The sequence below is a fragment of the Saimiri boliviensis genome, chromosome 5 (genome assembly GCF_048565385.1).
Source record: "Saimiri boliviensis isolate mSaiBol1 chromosome 5, mSaiBol1.pri, whole genome shotgun sequence".
Lineage (NCBI taxonomy): Eukaryota > Metazoa > Chordata > Mammalia > Primates > Cebidae > Saimiri > Saimiri boliviensis.
Window position 1 is genome coordinate 114,747,550 of NC_133453.1, and position 22,574 is coordinate 114,770,123.

Sequence of the window (22,574 nt, forward strand, 5' to 3'; positions counted from 1 at the left end):
GGTTGGAGTGCAGTGACACGATCTCAGCTCACTGTAACCTCCGCCTCTGGGGTTCCGGTGATTCTCCTCCCTCAGCCTCGTGGGTAGCTGGGATCAGAGACACGTGCCACCACGCTCAGCTAATTTTTGTATTTTAATAGAGATGGGGGTTTCGCCATGTTGGCCAGGCTGGTCTCGAACTCCTACCTTGGGTGATCTGCCCACCTTGGCCTCCAAAAGTGCTGGGATTACAGGCATGAGCCGCGGCACCTGGCCTCTTTCAAGTCTTGTTTTGACGTCTTCCATTTCATCACCTGAAGCAAGAATACTACTTTCAGGATTATTAAGTAAAAGACCTAATGATATTACTGAGGGTTAAAACTGGTGGCTACTGTTATTATTCTGATTCTTCCTAACTTTCAGTCATGTGTGTCTCACTGATTTTATCTAAGAAGCCAAATGCTTTTACAGCTAACAGATTGCCATGGTTAGGCACTTTCTGCTTCTCTCTGATTCAATCCTCCCACCTTTCCTGTTTGCCAGTCCTCGCTTCAGCGTAGTCGAGTAGGTGAGGATTTCCCCACTAGGTCAGCTTCAACCTGCTCTGGGCCTGGAGAAGGAAACTTGGAAGAAAGTTGTAAACAGGTAGATTGAAAACTATGTACTAATTTCAAACAGCACACTTCACTGTTTGCTTTTCAGATTATTAATACCAGCTGCTCTTGAGAAGGCACTGGGAAGCTTTTGAGAAACCTAAAATTAATACTGTGTGAATGTGTGTATATGTGTGTCAGTGTTTGAGTGGTGGTGTGCTTCATGATTAACTACCTTCTCGGTGGAATAGCCATGTTTGTGTCGACAACTACCATGTATTAACAGAAGAATAAAAAGGAGAGATAGTAGGCTGGCACAGTGGCACATGCCTGTAGTCCCAGCTACTTGGTAGTCTGAGGCAGGAGAATTGCAGGATTTTCAAGGCTGCAGTGCACAGTGATCATGCCTGTGAGTAGCCACTGTACTCGAGCCTAGGCAACATAGTGAGACCCCATCACTTAAAAAAAAAAAAAAAGATACCAAATGAGAAATGTCTGACAGTTTTGCAATAGATTCTCTTTGGTGTCTTTATGAAGCAATTTTTAGTGACAGTATGAAGGGAACAGTGAGTTGTTTAATAAATCGGAAAACTGCTTTTCCTCTCAAATTTCGTTTTCCCAAATTATTAGGAACACTGAAGTATTTGGCAAAGCGTTATTTTGCCCTGATCTCCTAGGAAGAATTCCTTTCTGCTATAAGGTGTGCAACATTCAAGACAGTTGATGTCCCTGGGAGTTCTCTTCAGACAGTAACAGTGAGATGTGAAGAACCTTTTACAAACTCCACCCCTCAAATTCTTCAATGAGAGGCCAGGCGTGGTAGCTCACGCCTGTAATCCTAGCTCTTTGGGAGGCCGAGGTGGGTGGATCACCTGAGGTCAGAAGTTCCAAACCAGCCTGGCCATCATGGTGAAACCCTATCTTTAAAAAAAAAAAAAAATTCTTCAATGAGGATGTGTGTGAGAATCATTTCATTTTAAGTTGCCTTTGAACCTTAAAATAAATTGCACTAGGGTTGCCCATTAGAAAATGTCAGCAGTACTCAGTATTTCATCTGGCTGCCTAATGGTCTTGCCTCTTACAAAGGCAACAGTGCAGATAGGCAGACAAGAACAATGGCATACTCCACTTTTTGAGTCACTAATGAACGTGAGTGATGCCCCAGGCTTTTTCTAAATGCATCTCTCCAACCTAGTTCCATATCTGGAATTGCTTGTTTAATGAGATCATATCATTGATGGTAGTGATAAAGATAACCCAGTTTTCCTCTTGCTTGGATTCCATATTTTAAACTATCACTAATTCAGAACGTTGGAAACAAAATATTTGAAAACCGTAACAGTCTAAATTCTTGTAAAACTGTGATATAAAATCTTTTAAACATTAGATACTTAGGCTGGGCACTGTGATGCATGCCTGTAGTCCCAACTACTCCAGAGTCTGAGGCGGTAGGATCAGTTGGAGCACAGGAATTCGAGGCTGCAGTGCACTGTGATTGGACCTGTAAATAGCCGCTGCACTCCAGCATGGGCAACATAGTGAGACGTCCATCTCGCTCTCTTTTTTTAATGTATATTTAAATGAAACTTTCTACCAGTTTCTAGAACTTGGATCTTAATTTTAAAAGATATACTTGGCCGGGCATGGTGGCTCACGCCTGTAATCCAAGCACTTTGGAGGCCAAGGCGGGCGGATCACCTGAGGTCGGGAATTCAAGACCAGCCTGACCAACATGGTGAAACGCTGTCTTAAAAAAAAAAAAAAAAAAAAAAAAAAAAAGTAAAAATAAAGAAAAAAAAAATTTAAAAATAAAAGATTATACTTTGGAAACACTTTAAGCTACTAAGTTTATAATTTGCTTCATGAAAAGCCTCAAGTTAGCTTGTGACATTAGATAACATCATTCTGGGAAGAAATATTGTCTCTTAAATAAAGGCAGGGGCACATTTCACATAAAAAAAATACTGTTCAAGAATGCAATCATATATTTTATAACTTTCAAATGCCATTTTCAATCAACAAAATTTAAGTGGCTGTACTTTTAAATTAACTTGGTGGCATTGATGTGCTTTTCCTGCTACAATTCTAGGCTGCTGCTTTCTTTCTCCTTGTAGTACATTATTTTTCTGCATGCGTTGTTTTTTTCTAACACCTAATACAATGTTTTTTTAAAAATACACAGGTTACTTTGCATGAGTTTTGGAAATTGTTCTATTATACAAATATACATATCAAATTAATAGTATATTAAATTGATGGTGAAATAAGATTCCTTCAGATTATTTATTTAAAATGTTTCGAAAATGAAATATAGAAAAATGTATTTTAGTACAGTCAATAATGCTTTTTGCCCATGTCATAAAAATATTTTGACCACTTACGATTTAATTTGGGTGGAAAAGCTGTTTTAATGACTGTATTTGAAATTAAAGGGGAAAAAGGTATTGTGCTTTTTTTGCCCAATGTGCTTAATGAATGATTTCAAAATGTTAAGTAATTTTTGATTATATTTTCAAATTTGTAATTCTTATTTTTGGTTAAATACCTTTGGGTTTTTGGATTTCTTTTCCTTCTCCATGGACAGAATAGTACTTTTGTCCTAACTGGACCTATCACTAATTTTAACATTGCAAAAGCATTGAAATATTTTGTGTTGTTTAATTCCAAAACTCTCTGCAAGCACATTTTTGTGTAATATTCTATGTCATGGAAAAAAATTCTGAATAATTATCACAATTTTAAAAATTACAGTCCTTGGAAAGACTATGTTCATAAAGTCTTTGTGGTTAAAAATGATAAAGAGGTGATTGTATTAACTGAAATGGTTTTTTGTGTCTTTTTCTTGACTCTTAGAAATTAATAAGAAATGCCAGTTAGTATTTGCTAAAAATTTTTTTGGCTTAGCTTTTGTAAATCAAAACTATTGTAATTAATTTCTCAGGCATTGTGCTTTAGGCTCAGATTGCCCGCTGCTAAATCTATAGAAAGCACATCACTTACCAGAAGCCAGAGTCTCATTGACCACTGTTGTTTCAGCTCATTGCTTTGCCTACCTCACTACCACAGTCATTACAAGCAGGCTTGCAGTGTGTTGACTCAATTAATAAACGAAAATAGAACATTTTCCAAAAGGCAGAAGAGCACGTTTTTAATGTCGACTCCTTTGAAGTCCAGTTTGCTTCTCAGAACCCTCTCTCCTTGGCTTATAGGTATAAAAGTAGAAGTTTTTCAGAGGTATTTATACTCTTTTTCTAGTGTTTCTTAGTAAAGAGGAGTGCAGTTCTCAAGATAACTTAATGCAGCATGTTCGAAAATTTGTGCTTTTAGGGTACACTGAAGTCCCTGTTCAGTTCTGAATTATTGAAGTAAGATCAATCTTAAACTTTAAAAATTTTTTTTTTGTTTTATTTACCCATTTACCAGCTTCCTTCCTAGTACCATCCAACAAAAGAAAAGTTCTAGGAATTTATTATTAATATGCTGTGGAATTCCAAGGCCAGGGCATTAAAATGAAGCCAGGGTTTATTTTCCAGGTTGAAGTCAGACTACTTAAAATCGACAATACTTTCTTCAGATGCCTTTTGTTTTTGATGCCTAGAATGCCCTCTTATTAGTGATTTTACTTATAAAAATATATTTTAAAAAACAATTTTAACTCAACATTGTGATGAAGGACCACTGTTGTACATTATATAAATTAATCATGGTTCCTTTTTCTAGGCAGCACAAATTGTGCTAATCTCTCTGTTTGAATTGAATACTCCTGAATTTACCATGTTACTTGGTGCCTTGCCAAAAACATTCCAGGATGGTGCCACCAAACTCCTGCATAACCACCTCAAGAATTCCAGTAACACCAGTGTGGTGAGTACTTTGGTCACGGTTGGTGCCTGTATGATGTCTGTGACCTCTGTGTAGCCCTTACCTAGAACCTACTGTAATGGAATAGCCCAGTTCCTTGTTCTCTTTTAGTAAATGTCAAGCATCCTGAGGATGGGGCCATCATAAGCCCAGTGAATGAATGAATCTGATATTTAAGTATAACCTTTTTTCTTAGGTTGTTCAGCTGCATTTTCACTAGGTTATCCAATTAGTCGTTCATTCACTGAGTTGGTCTTATTTTTCAACACTGTAAAGATGCAAATTCTCAGTTGTGTGTTTCACTCTAGCACAACCAACATCGATCATTCGACTCCAGGAGTGCCTGTATGATGATTATTCATTTTTGGTTCATATGCACTTAAAGTTGGCCTTACAATTCCGGAAAAAAAAAAAAAAAAAATACCATTCTGGGCAGATTCTACCCATTTATTTACATGTGGGTTAAAAGACCAAGGGAAGAATAGAGCAATATTCTATATACAGCCCTTGAACAACGATGCCTATTCTGCTTCACCTCAGGGCTCTCCAAGCAATACGATTGGCCGGACACCCTCCCGACACACCAGCAGCAGGACCAGCCCCCTGACCTCACCCACCAACTGTTCCCATGGGGGTCTGTCTCCAAGGTAAGGACACTCCTTTACTTTCCACAGAAGTAAAGAAACTAAAGCACTTAGTTGCAGTGCAGCCTATTTCTAAATTTTTAGACTAAGCTAAGTAACAAAAAAGAATATTGAGTATCAAGAACCATGGGTTTTAGTCCTCACTCAAATTGTAACTGTATAATCTTATGCAAAGATTATGCAAATCTTAACTTACCATCTTCTGTGGTGGTAAGATGAGTGGTGTGTGTTGAGTGTTCTCTGTGGTTCTTGTACTTCTAAACACTCACTATTCCCTAATAGTACCCTCAACTAAAAGTTTGCATTTAGTACTGTTTTACATAGAATCTATGTTACATAAAATCCAGCTCATTACCTGTTCTGCAAATGATAGAACCTGAAGGTATTTAGTCATGTAAGCAAACTTGTTACAGTCCGTTAAACCAAGTCTCAGGTAGTTTTTCAAGCAAGTGGTCATTCTAAACATAGTTGCTATCATGTTTGAAGCCAAATGCTGCTCTGAAAGACTGTGATTTAGAATCTGGGAACTAAAATTGAATCAACATTTCATACTCTTGTTGGCACCATGACCTTACAGATGCTGAGGCAGTGACTTAAAAAGAGAAACTACTAGCCAGGCACAGTGGCTCACACCTGTAATCCCAGCACTTTGGGAGGCTGAGGCGGGCAGATCACAAAGTCAGGGGTTCAAGAACAGCCTGACCAACATGGTGAAACCCAGTCTGTACTTAAAAATACAAAATTTAGCCGGGTGTAGTGGTGCACACGTGTAATCCCAGCTACTTGGGAGGCTGAGGCAGAATTGCTTGAACCCAGGAGGTGGAAGTTGCGGTGAGCCAAGAGCATGCCATTGCACTCCAGCTTGAGTGACAGAGCGGGACTCTGTCTCAAAAAAAAAAGAGAGAGAGAGAAGCTGCTTTGTCTTGGGATCTTTAGATAATACTTCACTATCTGACCAGAGCTTTTAGAAGTCTGCATGGTCGCTTTAGTGAACCCCTCACATGGGCTGGAAGTTACCCATGGCCCTACTCAAAGCAGTTGCCAGAATTTTTAGGAAAGAGCCAGTGTTTCAACCAGAAAGGGGCACACATGCTCGGTTTGACTACAAGACGCCTAACTCTTCGGGATCACTAACAATACAAACCAGGAAGCTTTTGTCCTGAGGAGTGCTGATACCAAGATCTTAAAATGAAATGAAAATACCACAGCATACTTTTTTCCCTTAATGGTTACTTCGTTCCTAGGAAGACCTAAAAACATAATTGCTTTTATATTTAGTTTTTTAAATGATCAAGAATCTCCCACACTTCTTCCTTATCACTGAAGTTTTCTAGTTCCTCATTTTCTTAAAATACTTTGGAACATAAGAAGTTTGCAGTTTGTTTTCTATACCTATCTTACCTTGCTGTTTAAATTGCCCTTATGTTTACTCCCCCAAATGTCCCTCTGCACTATATTTAGGTAGACTACAATATGATATTATGTCTCCAGATTTGGTCTGTGTTGTCTTGACTTCAGCAGGCTGTCCCAGTTAAGCAATTGAGACCAGAGACTAATGAAAATATGCTTGGCTTTCCCAGATGTGACTGAGGTTCAGCCATTTTTTTTCCTTATGCTGCCATCTGTATCTAAAGAATATGGTGGTCCAGTGATGACAGTAAAATCATAAAATTATCTTTCCTAGTGGAGAGAGTTTTGTGGAAAACTTGAATTCTCTGTAAATTGTTGTCTCTGTCTAGAAGAGATACTTATGTAACATTGATTGGGAAGTCTTTTCTCCCATAGTATATAGTTCATACATTTTATCTTTTAGTTACTGCATTCTTAGGGTACCACATTCTTTAGGTAATGAGTGGAAAGGTATAACTCAAATTAAGCATTTTATTATTATTTGTGCTACTAAGCTAAGTAAAAACTTGCTAGGGCTATTAGTATCATTTATCAGAGCTAAGAACTGGCTAAGTCAATCTTCATGGGTCCTCAAATCGTTAAAAATTTTGCTTTTCAAGGCCATTATTCCTTCTTAATTGGCCTCAATTTAATTTTTAGTTATAGTTACAGATCAGTAGAAGAAATGAAGAGATTTCTTTTCAATATTAAATAGTTCATGTGTGGTCTAAATATTTTCTTGTTATCAAATTCTTCTTTAGGGAATTACTTATGTAGTTTCTTTTTGGTAGAAAAAAATTCTTTGAAACTTGCCATCATTCAGTGCATGATGGCCTTAGCCAATTGAAGCTCACAGGAGAAATGATTTTTCTCGAAACTGAAACTGTCTAGCAGTGGTAAAAACTGCCTCATGTTATCATGTCAGTAGAACTATTCAAATAGGCTATGTATTTTCTAACAGGAAAATGATAGAAGATGTGGATTCTTGCACTAAATAGAACTGACTAAGTTACCTCATTCTAAGGAGACTGTAGACAGGTAGACAGATCTGTTGTATATAATCTCAGCTATTTTTCTGAACATTGCTCTTGAAGTGTTGATTTTCTTTGACCTGCCATTCCTTTGAGTTATCTTGATCAGACAGTGCTAGCTTTTTATTCTGTAGGGGAAAAGCTATTACCAGTTATTTGTTTTCAGTCAATTTTTTTTCTTTTTTTTCTTTTTTTTTTTGAGACCAATTCTTATTCTGTTGCTCAGGCTGGAGTGCAGTGGCATGATCTCGGCTCACTGCAACCTCTGCCTCCTGGATTCAAGCAATTCTCATGCCTCAGCCTCCCAGGTAGCCAGGACTACAGGCACACACCACCATGGCCGGCTACTTTTTGTATTTTTAGTTGAGATGGAGTCTCGAACTCCTGACCTGAGGTGATCTGCCTGCCTCTGCCTTCCAAAAGTGCTGGAATTACTAATACAGTGAACCACTGCACCTGGCCTGTTTTCAGTCTATTTTAACTGTCAAAATGAACATTTTTAATCCAAAAATTCTATACTTGGATCATGATGAGAATCAGAAACCATTCTAACATGATAAATCTGATAGTTTTAAAAAAATGTCACTAGTGGCTGGACATGGTGACTGATGCCTGTACTCCCAGCACTTTGGGAGGCCGAGATGGGGGGATTGCTTCAGCCCAGCAGTTTGAGACTAGTCTGGGCAACATAGTGACACCCTGTTTCTACAAAGAATAAAAATTAGCCAGACATGGTGGCATATACCTGTGGTCTCAGCTACTTGGAAGGCTGAGGTGGGAGGATTGCTTAAGCCAGGACAGGGAGGCTGCATTGGGCCATCATCATGCCACTGCACGCCAGTCTAGACAACAGAATGAGACCCTGTCTTTAATATATATATATATATATATATATATATATCTCACCAGTGAGGCAGTCGTTTTTTTATCAACCCAGTAGTAGTAGAAATGCTGTAGATAATAGGTGAAACTTTTGTAAAACATTCCATTACATTTCTGTGTGAAAGAATAAACTACCTATTACCCACAAATACACAAATACTACTTGGTATTTGGAGAAGAGATCTATGTGCTAGGTTCTTTCACTGTGAAAGACGTATTTATATTTTACCTCGTGATTTTATGGTAAATGAAAAACAGAGTTGCAAGGGGCTTCAGAAATAATCTAGTCTGTTATATGTTCTCAGCAGACATGTCATAGAGCAGATGATCCTGTGTAAATAGCATATGTGTCCCTAGCAATAGGAAGTAATTGTTAGTGATCCTCTTGTCAGGGGATCCAGAGTATGGATAGAATCAAAGTGGCGCGTAACAGGGTGACCCCACCGCACACTGAGAGGTGGGTGGGTCTGCTGCGCCTTCCCCAAGCAGAAGCCCAGCCTGAGGTGTCACCTGCATTCCTCCTGTGCCCCCATGTGCAACCCAGTGTGTGCTCCACAGAGGCCAGTGTGTCTTTAGGCCTCTGTACCGCAGTGACTTCACGTCTCAGTACCTTACTTTCCTTATAAAGCACGGCCATACCTGTGCTCAGGGGAGACTAGCATGCAGAGCTTCTGCTGTAGGGACACCAGTGCATGCCAGTGGCAGGCAGGGCTGCTCTGTAGGTGCCTGGTGCTGATGCCATGGTCTCTACCCGCGGCCTTACCCCCATCACCAGCCAGCCCAGCTCCCCACTTTCCCAGTCTCTTTCTCCATCTGTTTGAATTGCAGCAGTTGTTAGAACCTTCCTTCAGGGCCTCTGCAAGCCCAGGCACCCAGTGACATTTGTGAAGGGAGGATGAATACTTGCGTTCCCCTAAAAGTTTCAGTTCTCATACTAGGTGATATGAGCAGAAGGATTTAGTTTTTATGACCCTGTACTCTGAGCTGGCCAGCTGAGACTTAACACGCTGGCCCTCTAGTAGTGCTGCTGTTGTTTCAGAACGAAACAGCTGTGCTGTCTCTGAATGCCATCCAACTGGATCACAGCCTCAGAGAATGCACTGCTCCACGCTGGAGTGCTCTGAGCAGAGTAGCTCAGTTTCTGAGTCTTCCTGCTGGAGTCCCTCTGGTCCCCTTTGAATCGAGGCCCCATGATTCTTCTTTGGTTCTTTCTAAAATAACTGATGAGTTAGTTATCTGAAGATGAGCATCCATATTTTCTTGTCTATCATGCTTGTTACGTCCATCCCAGTGCATGCAGATACACACACCCTCTCATACTCACACATACACACAATAGACATAGACCCTTACACATAGACACACATGTGATTTTAAGTAGTAAACACATTCCATGGTTGGGAGGGGAAAGAATAAAGTGGTCTCATAGAGGACCAAATTGTAAAACAAAATTTGTTCTTTTCTCTGTATGATGAAGTGCTAATTTTGCTCTGATTAATTTTAATAGAACTTTGTCAAGGAAAGAGGAGACTAAGACACTTACAGTGTAGTGCTTTCCTCCTCCCCTCCCCTTTGCTTTTTGTATTTCTCTCTCTGATTTTCCTCTTCTGATCACTGCAGTCGGTTATGGGGTTGGAGTGCCGACGGCTTAGCGAAGCACCCACCTCCCTTTTCTCAGCCTAACTCCATCCCCACCGCTCCCTCCCACAAGGCTCTCAGGCGCTCTTACTCTCCCAGGTAACAAGCTACCTGTCAAACTTGTCCGAGGTGTCACAATATTATTGCATTTCCAAGGTCGTCTCAGGTCTTTGGGAAAGCCTCTAAGCTGCCTCCAGTGTGGTCCCTTCCTTGGTGTCACCTAGCAGGAGTAGAGCCTTGGTGAGAAGTGTGAGCAGGTGCGTGGTCTTTGCCAAATCTCACAAGTATGGTTCCTGCTGTGTCACAGAGACACATGACCCTTGATAACATGACCAGATTCATCACCACCTATTGTTGTGGGCCTTTCTGCACAGTGCAGTGCTCAGGACCCAGAAGGGGTTCAGGAATTGCTGTGAGGTCAGCGTGGGCATCAGTGGGAGTAGTTTACTTAGCATGCATCTCAAGTGCAGACGGCATTCACCTGAGAAGCCAAAGAGACCTACTCTTTCCCAAACCACACTTGTCACTCTCAGCCATGCTATTGACTATATATAGTTGATTTCTTTCCTAACATACTGTCATATGGGAGTAGTCTGAGCATACAGATCCAGAGAGGAATCCCCAAGAGGCAGGGTAACTGTTAACAGCTCACTGAGGATGTTCTGCCTCTAAGAAGAACTGTCAGTCACCTCACACACCCCCACAGTTGATGCTGAGTGTGGCATCGTGGACACTGGTGTTATGCAACAGTGTTATGAGTCTGGAGAAGGGGTGGGCTTCCCTCAGATGCTGACAGATGGTAAATCTGTGGTACAAAGAACAGTCCACATAGTACTGCACATGTCTGTTTCAGGGTCTCTTGGAGGTGCTTTTTATAAGGTCCAGAGATCAGATAATCTCTTCCCTAGAAACCTGTTAGAGCACCAGGCAGTACAGCTGTCATTGTGCTTTGTGAGATGAGTTTCTACCCTCTATGATAGAGGGTGTGATAGAAAAAGGGTTTAAAAAAAAAATGGCCTGTTACTTTTGAAATGCTTCGTATATAGCTTTTGTGCAGATTTGCATTGCCTTTTGTGGAATACAAATAATCTACTTAGTGAAGCCAAAACCAGTAAATGAAATATGTTAGCAACACCTTCCTTGTGAAGCTGTTACACCTCTGAAAGCCACTTCTAAAATGTACAGAGAACCCTGCGATGAATGTTTCTAGATACACAAGGGCAAGCAGATGAGGAGATGGCTACTGTCTTTAATTTTAACAAAGCAGGCCACTCCTTTGTCTTTCTTTTTCTTTAAGGTTAGCTGTTCCTCCAAGTGTAAGATCAATTGGTTGACTATCTCCCAGTATGTTGATCTGCGTCCTCTCATGGACACTCAGCTTCTCCACCAGCCAGCCATCAAGTTTGCCCTCCAGACCACATCCCATTTCTAAGATCGCCTTTCACGTATATACACGATACATGTCAACCTAACTCATTAAAAGAGAATGCTTAGCACATACTTACAACTTCTTTTGCCCATTGGAGGCAGAGATAGTTGACTAGAGACTTTTACATTTAGAAAACCTATTGGTTACATAAAACTAAGAGGGAATCTATATGTCTGTCTCTTTCTTCTGTGCCGAAATCCTGTTGATTCCATAACAAGGAATGACTGTCCTTATTCTATGCATTGTATCCTTTCCCTACAAAATGACAAAGAAGGCAGACTTCTCTCTCCAGTTTCTCTCTTCTGACCCCATGCTCTCCTCCCTACCCACACCATGGATCCTTCAGTGGGCAAGCCCAGGGCTACATTGAGCTTCCATGTTGGGTGGCATGGCCTAACCTTAAGGCAGTGACTATTGACTGATTAAGCAATTCTCCCTAATCTTAAATACCCTACAGGAGCCCTTCTGGAGTCTAACCAGAGTGTTTACTGGTGACCAGAGCCTGACCTTTAACCCTATGAGTATGTCCTGGAGTTGTCTCAGGGCTAAAACAAGACAGGCTATGGCGGCAGATGCAGATTGAGGTTTCCCCAGGTCTCTTCTCAGTCAGCTTCTAAGGCTGTCATGCTGTGCTGCTCCCTTATATACTGCTTGTGAGGACACATTATCTACCCTCCCTGATGATGGCTTTCATGGGAAGTTCTTTTTCCTGTAAGTGAGAACTTAACAGTTACTGATTTGGAAAAATACAAATCAAGCTACAACATAAAGATAGCAAAGAAAGTAGCATGGTCCATTTCCTGTTAGAGGTAAACAGTTAATGTCTCTCACCTGGAGCTCACAGTTTTAGCTTCGTACCAAGGAGATACTTCAAACGTCAAGCTAGTAAGTCTAAAAGATAAAAGAAGACACCTTCGATTGTTCTTGGTTCCGCAAATGGTGCTCCTGAATTGGGAGTGGGAGTTGGTTAATTAATTGAAAGTGAGAAAAAGGAAATTACCTGGCAGAATCCTTTATTTTCCTATTTTAAAAATAAAAGAGGCTATTGTAAGAGTGAAGTGATGTGAACTGAAATGAAATAATTTTTAAGAAAGTTCAGATTAAGAATAATGAGATGAATTATCTGAAAGCTGACATTATCTGAAGCGACATAATGGAAAATAATATTGTGACATCCCTTAAAAAACTTGAACGTTCCGCCAGACTTCCTCTTGTTCATCCCATCATTCAGTTTTTTGGATTTTTTTTCTTTTGCATGGGCTATGCTGTTATTTTTGGTTGTTGTGATTAAAAGTATTTTAAGGCTTTTTTTTTTTTTTTAACATGTTGTATATATATTTTTTGTTTGAGTCATAATACTCAGTCTTTATATATAAAAAATAAGTGTACTGGCCAGATGTATAAATGCCTTGTATTGTGATATTCTCAGAAGGAGGAGGGGAGCCTCTGGCCCCTCGGTCATGCCTTCCTCTCATCTAAGGAGTGTTGCCTTTTTGACAGACAGCCTTGTGAAGGTAGAAGAGGTTAAGATCTTAAATTCTGTTCAGGTTTTTTATTATACCTCCTGTCAGTTATAGACCTGGAATTTCAACAGCAAACCTGTTCTATTTCTTTTTGTTTGATGCTCAAGTCAATCTTTGAGTTGAAATGTTTTTTTGTGAACTCTCCAAATACAGTTGGGTTGTGTATTTTCTTTCATTCATCAGGAAAGGTGGATTTTATCTGGGCCATATTTACAATTTTAGACAAATAGCTCCCATCTTGGAGAGTGTGGTCAGCTCTTGGGCTCTAGAACCTACCAGCACCAGCCCTAGAAAACACTTGGATCATTGCAACATCAAGCCAGTAGAGATCTGGCCACTTCCAAGTGAGAGCTCTCCAAATCTTACCTTGCTCATCTGCCCACACTTTTTTTGTTTAAAGGCAGAGTACTCAAGGAAGAGTACTTAGTAAATGTTCCTCATTTTTACATGACAGGAAACTCACTTTAGGAATGTAAGGGATTGGTTGTGTTGCTTGTAGGAAGGGTACTTAGTTTCTACGGTTGTTACTCTTTTGAAGAACAGGAAGATTGCTTTTCTTTAGTCCTTAAACAATGTTGCATGCTTACTTATGTATAGCCAAAGATTCTTTGTGTGTCTCTAGCAATCCTCAGTATAGTTCAGCACTTTTTGAAAGTTAAATTAGATGAACTCATCTTATTTTCTCTTGAAACTTTCTTGAAATAAGTGACATTAAAACTAAGATTTCTTTTTTTAAACTTGCCCTTGGTTGACTGTTGTTTCATGTTTTGCTTGCTTTATGCTGATATGTCCATCCCATGCTTTTCTTTTATATTCTTAAAATGGTTTTTGTTCTCAGGATTCTCCCTGTCAGTGCACTTTCTAGACATCTAAAAGGCACTTGTTGCAAACTACAGTGCACCAAAAAGGATTGTTTGGTTTTTGCACTTCATGTTTTGCTCTGCCCAGTGTCTATAAAGACAGCAGTTGATAACACTTTCCCATGAATAACAAATATTTCTTGCTTTTATGAGGATTTTTAGATATCCATCCAGGAATGTGACTTTTTATAAAATCTGCTTTAATACAAAACTCCAAATAGAAGCATGTAGAAGAGTCTGATATTCACAGCAAGCTCCTGAGTGAGATGATGTGAGAGTTAGACTTTCTGGGCCTGTTCGTAGGGTGGATCTGACTTTGAGTCTAAGCTTGTTTTGTTTTTGTTTTTGTTTTTGTTTTTACTAGGGTTTTATTTGTTTTCTGGATTGAATACCTGGGAGTATAGCCTAGTCTTGTGAGGTCATTTACTTTGCTCCTTTGAAATTTGTTTGTACTACTAACTTTATTTCCAACTGCCCATTCCTCCTAAGTTTGTACATTTGAGACCAGTAACAACCAAACTCCTTTTTTTCATCTTCAAAATAAGAAAGTTATTTTTCCACTTTTCATTACCTCGTGCCTTCAGTCACCAGTGTCACTCTTTGAGTTCCTGCATTCTCGTGGTTACTGTTGTTTTCCACTGGTTTTTATTGAGTGCTGATGTAATGTGTTTGGCAGATTTGACAAGGAGGATGTGTAATTGTCCAGTGGTGGTACTCTAATAAAGATGTCTTCCTTTCATTCCAAATCACCCAATGAACAAAACTATAAATATGTTTTACTCTGTAAATTACTGGAAGTAACTTACGCCCGTATCTCAGTTCTATGTATATGCCTCATTTTAAGAAATAAATATTTTTGATCTTTAGCATGCTGGACTATGATACAGAGAACCTGAACTCTGAAGAAATCTATAGTTCTCTACGTGGAGTTACAGAAGCCATTGAAAAGTTTAGTTTTCGAAGCCAAGAAGATCTGAATGAGCCAATTAAACGAGATGGCAAAAAGGAATGTGATATTGTAAGTATCCCTAGACTAAGAGATAACTCTGTATTAGTTAGATGATAGATACTGAGACTTCTGAACACTGACCATCACGATTACTCAACTTCATCATTATTTTTATCCTGTAGTTAGAATAATGTTTTCCTTTTAGTTTTAGTTGACATGTAATAATTGTACACATTTATGGGACACAAAGTGATATTTTGATAATGTATAGAATGTATAATAATCAAATCAAGGTAATTAGCACATCCATCAGCTCATTTATCATTTCTTTATGTTGGGAACATTGAAAAATTCTCTCTTCTAGTGTTTTAGAATTATACAATAAACTGTTGTTAACTGTATTTACCCCACAGCACTATAGAGCAGCAGTCCCCGACCTTTTTGGCACCAGGGACTAGTTTTGTGGAAGGTAATTTTTCCACAGACCGGGCTGGGGGCCAGAATATGGTTTGCAGATGATTTAAGCACATTACATTTATTGTATACTCTATTTCTATTATTACTACATTGTAATATATAATGAAATAATTATACAACTCACTGTGATGTACAATCAGTGAGAGTGCTGGGCTTGTTTTCCTGCAACAAAGACGGTCCTGTCTGGGGGTGATGGGAGACAGTGACAGATCATCAGGCATTAGACTCTCATAAGGAACACACAACCTAGATCCTTGGCATGCACAGTTCACAATAGAGTTGACGCTCCTGTGAGAACTTAATGCTGCCACTAATCTGACAGGAGGTGGAGCTCAGGCAGTGATGTGAAGCATGGGGAGTGGCTCTCAGGAAGATGAAGCTTCACTCACTTGCCTGCTGCTCACTTCCTGCTATGCAGCCCAGTTCCTAACAGGCCACAGACCAACACCAGTCTATGGCCTGGGGGTTAGGGACTCCTGCTATAGAGCATTAGGACTTATTTCTCTTACCTAGCTGTAATTTTGTAGCTATTAACCAGCCTCTTTTCCTCCCCAAGCCCACCTTTCCCAGCCTCTAGTAACCATACTTCTACTCACTAGTTCTATGAGCTCAACACTTATTAGTTACCATAAATGAGTGAGAACATAAGATATTGATCTTAATGTGCCTGACTTATTTCACTTAACATAATGTCCTCTGGTTCATCCGTGTCGCTGTGAATGATAGCCTTTCATTTCTTTTTATGGCTGAATAGTATTCCATTGTGTATATATGCCACATTCTCTTTCTGCCTTCACTTGTTGATGTACACTTAGATTGATTCCTTATCTTGGCTATTGTGAACCGTGCCATAATAAACATGAGGTACACGTGTAGGCATCTCTTTGATACACTGATTTCCTTTTCTTTGGATAAATTCCCAGTAGTGGAATTGTTGGTTGTTTGGTAGTTCCATTTTTAGGTTTTCGAGAAACCACTATACTGTTTTCCATAATGGCTATACTAATGTACTTTCTCACCAACGGTATATAAGAATTTCCTTTTCTCTACACCCTCATCTTTGTTGTTTTTTGTCTTTTTGCTAATTACCATAAAATAGTATTGAAAGGCCCAAGGTAATTAATTTTATAAAATTTCAAAAGAGTAGCCCTCAGCTATCTTGTCAAGGAATGTTAAGTGCCTTTTTTCTCAGTTTGCTTTTGCTCGTTCTGGACCTAGTTTTGTTTCATGATGTGATAAAAATGGTGAGTCGAACCAAACACCACCATGGCTTTCTGGGAGCTCCAGTGTCATGGGAGAGGCAGACAGATAAGCACAGGTTCAGCATCCAGGAGACCTGTGGCTAGTTGTGGTGCCTAGGGAGGATGTTGTATTAGTCAGTTCTCATACTTCTCTAAAGAACTACTTTTTACATCTTAATTAAATTAATATAAAATTGTGTTTGTGGGTGTTAAAAACCAAACACATCCCAGCACCTCCGTTAGATACAAATCCAAAAGAATTGAAAGCAGGGACTTAAACAGATATTTGTGCACCAGTGTTTCATAGCAGCATTATTCACAAGACCCAAAAAATGAAAGCAACCCAAGTGCCCATCAGCAGGTGAACAGGTCAACAAAATGTGGTGTATATACACACAGTGGAATGTGCTCAGCAATTCCACTTACCTGAGGTGCCTACCATAGGCAGATTGTGAGAGACAAGTATGAGAAAGGTTATCAGGGGTTGCAGAAAAAGGGAGAGGGATGAGGGTGCAGGGTTTTTGTTGAGGATGATGAGGAAGTTTTGGGGTATACATGGTGGTGATGGTTACACAACATCATTAATGTATTGAATGTCACTGAATTATAAATTATTAAAATGATATGTTACATCTACTTTTCCACAACTGGAAAAAAGTGTAAATGCATTAGCACAAAATGAGAGAAATGTATCTTGTCATCAGCACAAGTAAAAATGTTGCCATAGGAATCACCAACATGTTCTGGCTGCCTGGAATGTTTCCACCATTGTCGGGTAGTCAGATGTCTGGGATGAGGAAAGCAATCTGGGCCTGTTGCCAGCAGCCAGCCCACACCTGCTGGGCTACAGTGCCACTTGCAAAGGGGTTAGACCAGTGGTTTGCCCCGTAGGAGAGGACCCTAAGAGTGAAGGGGTCAATACCAATGCAAGGGGCCAGTTAGAGGGCCAGCGGTTGAACTTGTTGAAGACAACATTCAGAATATACTAGGGAAAAAAAACAAAATTCGGAAAATACTTAAGACCTGTTCTTTGATCCAGCATAACAACTCTGAATTAGAAATATCTGAGAGAAGAATGATCTGCCTACGAAGTGCAGGGTTCCCTGTCACAGGAGATTGTGAAGCATTGGGGCCCAGCACTGGGCGCGAATACACATAATACAAGGAATTAATTTGGGGGAGGGCTGCAGTGAGAAGCCCCGATTGTTAGTGTGGTCCTTGAGAGCAGTGGTGTGAGTGGACAGGCTTTCCTTCTCAGGGTCCTTCTGAGTTGCATGGTATCCCTCAGAAGACATCTTGGTAAAGTGAATCACCCGTTTATAAAGTAAAGCAGATTTGAACTGGAACCAACCCAAATGCCCATCGATGATAGACTGGACAGGGAAAATGTGGCACATATACACCATGGAATATTACACAGCCATCAAAAACGATGAGTTCGTGTCCTTTGTAGGGACATGGATGAACCTGGAAACCATCATTCTCAGCAAACTGACATGAGCAGAAAATCAAACACCGCATGTTCTCACTCATAGGCGAGTGTTGAACAATGAGAACACATGGACACAGGGAGGGGAGCACTACACACTGGGGTCCGTTGGGAGGAAGTGGGGGAGGGACAGTGGGGGTGGGGAGTTGGGGAGAGAGAGCATGGGGAGAAATGCCAGGTACAGGTGAAGGGGAGGAAGGCAGCACATCACACTGCCATGTGTGTACCTATGCATCTATCTTGCAAGTTCTTCACATGTACCCCAAAACCTAAAATGCAATTTAACAAAAAGAAAAAAAAAATACCAAATAAATAAATAAATAAATAAAAAAGACTAGATGGAAATGCAGGCCTGTTGTTCCTTTTACGGTAGTTTATGGATTTGGTGTTTTTACATTGGAATACTAATAGCTGTCTTTTTGCCACTGGCTGTACATATTTCAAGTGAAAATCTCTGGTCCTCCTAATATTTCTGAGCATTCAAAGGAAATGTCCATTACAAGTCCTAGAAGGGAACTGACAGTGTGCTGTGCTCCAGGTGTCCCGCGATGGGGGCGCTGCCTCTCCTGCCACTGAGGGCCGGGGGGGCAGCGAGGTAGAAGGAGGCCGAACAGCTCTGGATAACAAGACCTCGCTACTCAACACCCAGCCTCCGCGTGCCTTCCCGGGGCCGCGGGCGCGAGAGTACAACCCGTACCCCTACTCAGATGCCATCAACACCTACGACAAGACCGCCCTGAAGGAGGCTGTGTTTGATGATGACATGGAGCAGCTTCGAGACGGTTGGTGCCTCTTTGCTTAACTGTCCCCATCCAGAAATGCTTCCCATGTGCTCCCTCCTGTCTGGCCAGCAGCAGGCCCACTGGTCAGATGTAAATGGAGACGCTGGGTCTGTTCTTCCTGCTTAGTCATTTGTTCAGGCACTCCTTACTGCATCTCTACCTGGTGCTGGGCACGGGGGACACGACAGTGAGCAAGAGCTCAGGTCGCGGGGCAGTGAGGAAACAAGCAGTCACCCGTGATACGAGCAGCTGTGCATGAGGAAAGGCTACCTCTACCCTCAGGGAAGCTTCGCTGCAGGACTCAGGACCCAGGCAGTCAAGGGCTGGAGGAGCAAACAGGATGGCGAACATGGGCTCAGCCTTCATGAAGGCCTTGGGCCTGCGCGTCCCATCTCCCGAGCTGTGGAGTGAGATCCTGAAGCACTGCTCCAAGGCTTCCCTCTCCTCTCACACCGGCTTTGTAAGCAGCTCTCCCTGGAGCTGTGCTGAACTCCATGCTGCATTTGGGAGGCAGGGGTCTGACATACACTGAGCACATGCATTATCATGTGTGGTGCCAAGCTATGTGTTGGGTCAAAAGGATTTTCCCAAAATGTAGCATAAGCATGTAACACAGGAATTATGGAGCAGAAGCAGAGCTAGTCTGCTTGCTTTCTGGCTCCTGTGTTAAGACCAGTGTCTATTATTGAATAAATCAGTGAATGATGAATATGTATTTTTGTACATGGTACAATGGTATTTTTATCTACTTTTTCACCTCTCATGTTACATGATTTGGTTTATTTCAATTTGATAGCGCTTTTAAAAAATTATTTTGAAGCCTATTTTATTTCTCAAGTTTGAATGAATCATTAAATTAGAACCTATATTAGAATTCTAAATAGTTAACGTTCACTGAGGGCCTACTGTATGTCATGAAGTGTATGGGTTGCCAAGGACCGAGGTAAATGAGACACGGTCCCTGGCCTCAGAGAGCTCAGGGTCTGTCAGGGGAGCAGACTGATAGTGGTCACACTAGTACCAGAGAATGCCTGTGCTGGAGGCAGATGCCAGATCCAGTGGGGGCACAAAGAAAAGAAAGCTGATCGCTTGCAAGGATCAGACAGTAGGAGAATGCTAAGCCAGGAGAGAAGTTCTCTAACTGTCCGAAAGCGGAAATGGCTGTAGGGATTAAAAGCCTAATCACTTGGCTATTAATTGCTTATATGCTGGTGGGCAGTATCTCAAACTCTGCCCACACATCTGTTTACTGGGCAGTAAGCTAATAGGGTATAGTGTTTGTAGTGACTGGCACTTCCTGGGAGAAGTGGACTATTTGTTTTCATTGCTTATAGAATTATTTACCTTCTCCTTTATAGATCTCAATTAAGGTAGAAATGACAGTGTTGTTTATTCACCAACTGTGTGCTAAAACACTTAAAGAAAAAGGCAGGAGGAAATGACCGAGTTCTTTATCATTTCAGACTTTCTTGTGTGTTTGCGACCCAATCTTATAAATTAAAGAAATATGCAAATACACATTTAAGTAGTTCCTAATAACTTGTCTGATTTGTTTGTTTTTCCATCCTCTCTATTTAAAGTTGAATATTCAGAGTTGAGGTTTCTTAAAAGAACATGGAGGAGAAAGGATGTGCCTTTCTGCCATAGAAACCGTGTTCACAGCCCTACAGGTAACTATGTTGAGTCATCTTGGGCCAGTTTTTACTCTCCACGTAGATAGTCCACCAGTAGTCCAGACACCTTGATTGGTATTTGTTCACCATGCTGGTTCCTAAGCTGTAGACATTTGAGAAGGGAATGGATGATAATCAGATGTGATGGTGAGGAGGCCTTGAGGAGAATGTGTGTACGTGTACAGGAGTGGATTGGACCCTGGTAAGAGGCTGTCCAGTGGTGGGGCTGACTCAGGACCATGGCAGTGGGAGAGAGTTTTGGAAAATAAGAGGGTTGAGGCCCTCCTTTGGCAGATACAGGCATTGCTCTTGTCTGAAGTAGAAGGAAAAAGATAGTAAGGAAGGGTGAAGACATTGACTGTTGGTGCTGGACAGCTGGTCTCGCACCTCTGCTTTCACAGTGAACTTGGTGAAAAGGTTGGCTGAGGGTGTGTAGGCTGAGGCCGGACAGCAAAGCAGGGTGGAGGGCGGGAGGGGAACGGTGAAGGAGGCATTGCCTCTGGGAGATGAGGCGGGAAGAGAAGGATCGCTGGGCACCACTGAGGGAGCCCCTGTGCCGGGTATTTCCTCACGAGGTAATGTATGTCTGGTGTGTCTCACCAGTGCCCATCGACCATTCTGACCTGGTGGCTGACCTTCTGAAAGAGCTGTCCAACCACAACGAGCGGGTGGAGGAACGGAAAGGAGCCCTGCTGGAGCTGCTCAAAATCACACGGGAAGACAGCCTTGGCGTCTGGGAGGAGCACTTCAAGACCATTCTGCTCCTGCTGCTGGAGACCCTTGGAGACAAAGACGTGAGATGCTGGTTTGGCCTTAGCTTGTCCCTTTCCATGTAATGGGGTCACGGTGTCCTTTTCTCACTGGGGTTGGCTCCAGCTTTACTTTCCGGGTTGTGCTTACTGTTTACATCAAAACATGTATTTGTTCATTTTTCACATATTTTCTGAGCACGTTTAGTAAGGTAGTGTTTTATCAGCAACAAACTTCTTGGCGTATGTGCGTAGTCTGCAGCTGGGTTTATGGTAGTTGAGGGAACGTCATTCCTGCATCTAGTTGCTTTAACACAGAATTTCTTAAAACTTCATTAGCATAGAATGTGGTCTTTTAGGATGCACTTTTTTGTGTGAGTTTCATTTTTGTTTCCTGTGTAATTGAGAAAAAGTTTCATTTTTTTAAAGACCCAATTAAATGCTACATTCCATGAAATTCCATCTTAGTTCCCCCTTACTTATGTTCGCAGTTCCAATAATTTTAATCAATCAAGTGACAGTTTCCAGAAGTATGATTCTGACTTTTGTATTATTAATTTTAAAAAAGCTTCGTCATGCTGGAACATTTGAATGTGACAAACTAGGTATTTGTGACATGCCTGGTCTGATCTGTGATTTGCATATGGCACATTTAGAACTCTTAAAAGGGGGAATAATCTAGTCAATGTCCTGCGTTCTCTCACCTTTGGAGCTGATGCCTTATATGGAGATAGGAATAGATGCTGGGAATTGCCAGAATTAAACTTCTGCAAGAAAAACCTTATCTGTCCAAATTGGCTTTGTGTAGGCCAGCAGAAATGAGAAGAGAGTGCTGTGGTGAGGAGCTGGAAGAGAGAGATGGGGAGGATTGCCAGGAGGTGACAGGCCATGCCCAGGGCAAGCTAGAGGGGACTTGCATGGCAGCCAAGTGACAGGAAGGCTGCTGCATGCCATGCCATGGTGACTTAGATAGCTTTCTGATGCTTTGGATTAATGGTTTGGTTTAGGGATAAGTAAAGATAGAAAAATGGTAGTAAGTACTCTGTTTTACTTTAAAAAAAAAAAAAAAAAAGACAAAGTGTTGGCTTGTAAGGCAGTTATGCCTTGTCGGCTCTGTTGGGAGATAAAGTGATGTCATATATAGGACAGGTAGATGGTGTATTAGTGTGTGAATTGTACAGATGAGTGACAAAGAATCAGGATGTACTTTCTGGCTCCCTTTGATGTAAACGCCATTCTTTTTTATTGAGATTAGGAGTCTGTTTGGAATGGCTTTCCTCCAGATGCATGACTCTGGCCTTAACCAACTCGAGACATGTACACACAGCCAGTGATCTCATCACATGGAAGGTCAGAATAACGACAGGCCTTCTGCTGTCCTTAGG

The 22,574-nt window shown here is 41.1% G+C and overlaps 1 protein-coding gene across 16 annotated transcripts in view; it reads left to right on the forward strand.

Annotated features, from left to right (window-relative positions):
* The window catches only part of CLASP1 (cytoplasmic linker associated protein 1), a 285,245-nt gene that overhangs the window by 236,616 nt on the left and 26,055 nt on the right, over window positions 1–22,574 (forward strand). For 9 of the 16 annotated variants that reach the window (XM_074399836.1, XM_039479906.2, XM_074399842.1 and 6 more), the window contains 5 exons: window positions 4,293–4,436; window positions 4,974–5,080; window positions 14,697–14,847; window positions 18,524–18,767; window positions 21,044–21,234. In XM_074399836.1, coding sequence (XP_074255937.1) covers window positions 4,293–4,436; window positions 4,974–5,080; window positions 14,697–14,847; window positions 18,524–18,767; window positions 21,044–21,234 — 837 coding nt within the window. Of the gene's footprint in view, window positions 1–522; window positions 625–4,292; window positions 4,437–4,973; window positions 5,081–9,999; window positions 10,117–14,696; window positions 14,848–18,523; window positions 18,768–20,347; window positions 20,438–21,043; window positions 21,235–22,574 lie in introns of all 16 variants that reach the window. The other 7 variants (XM_074399834.1, XM_074399835.1, XM_074399845.1 and 4 more) reach the window with 4 other exon arrangements.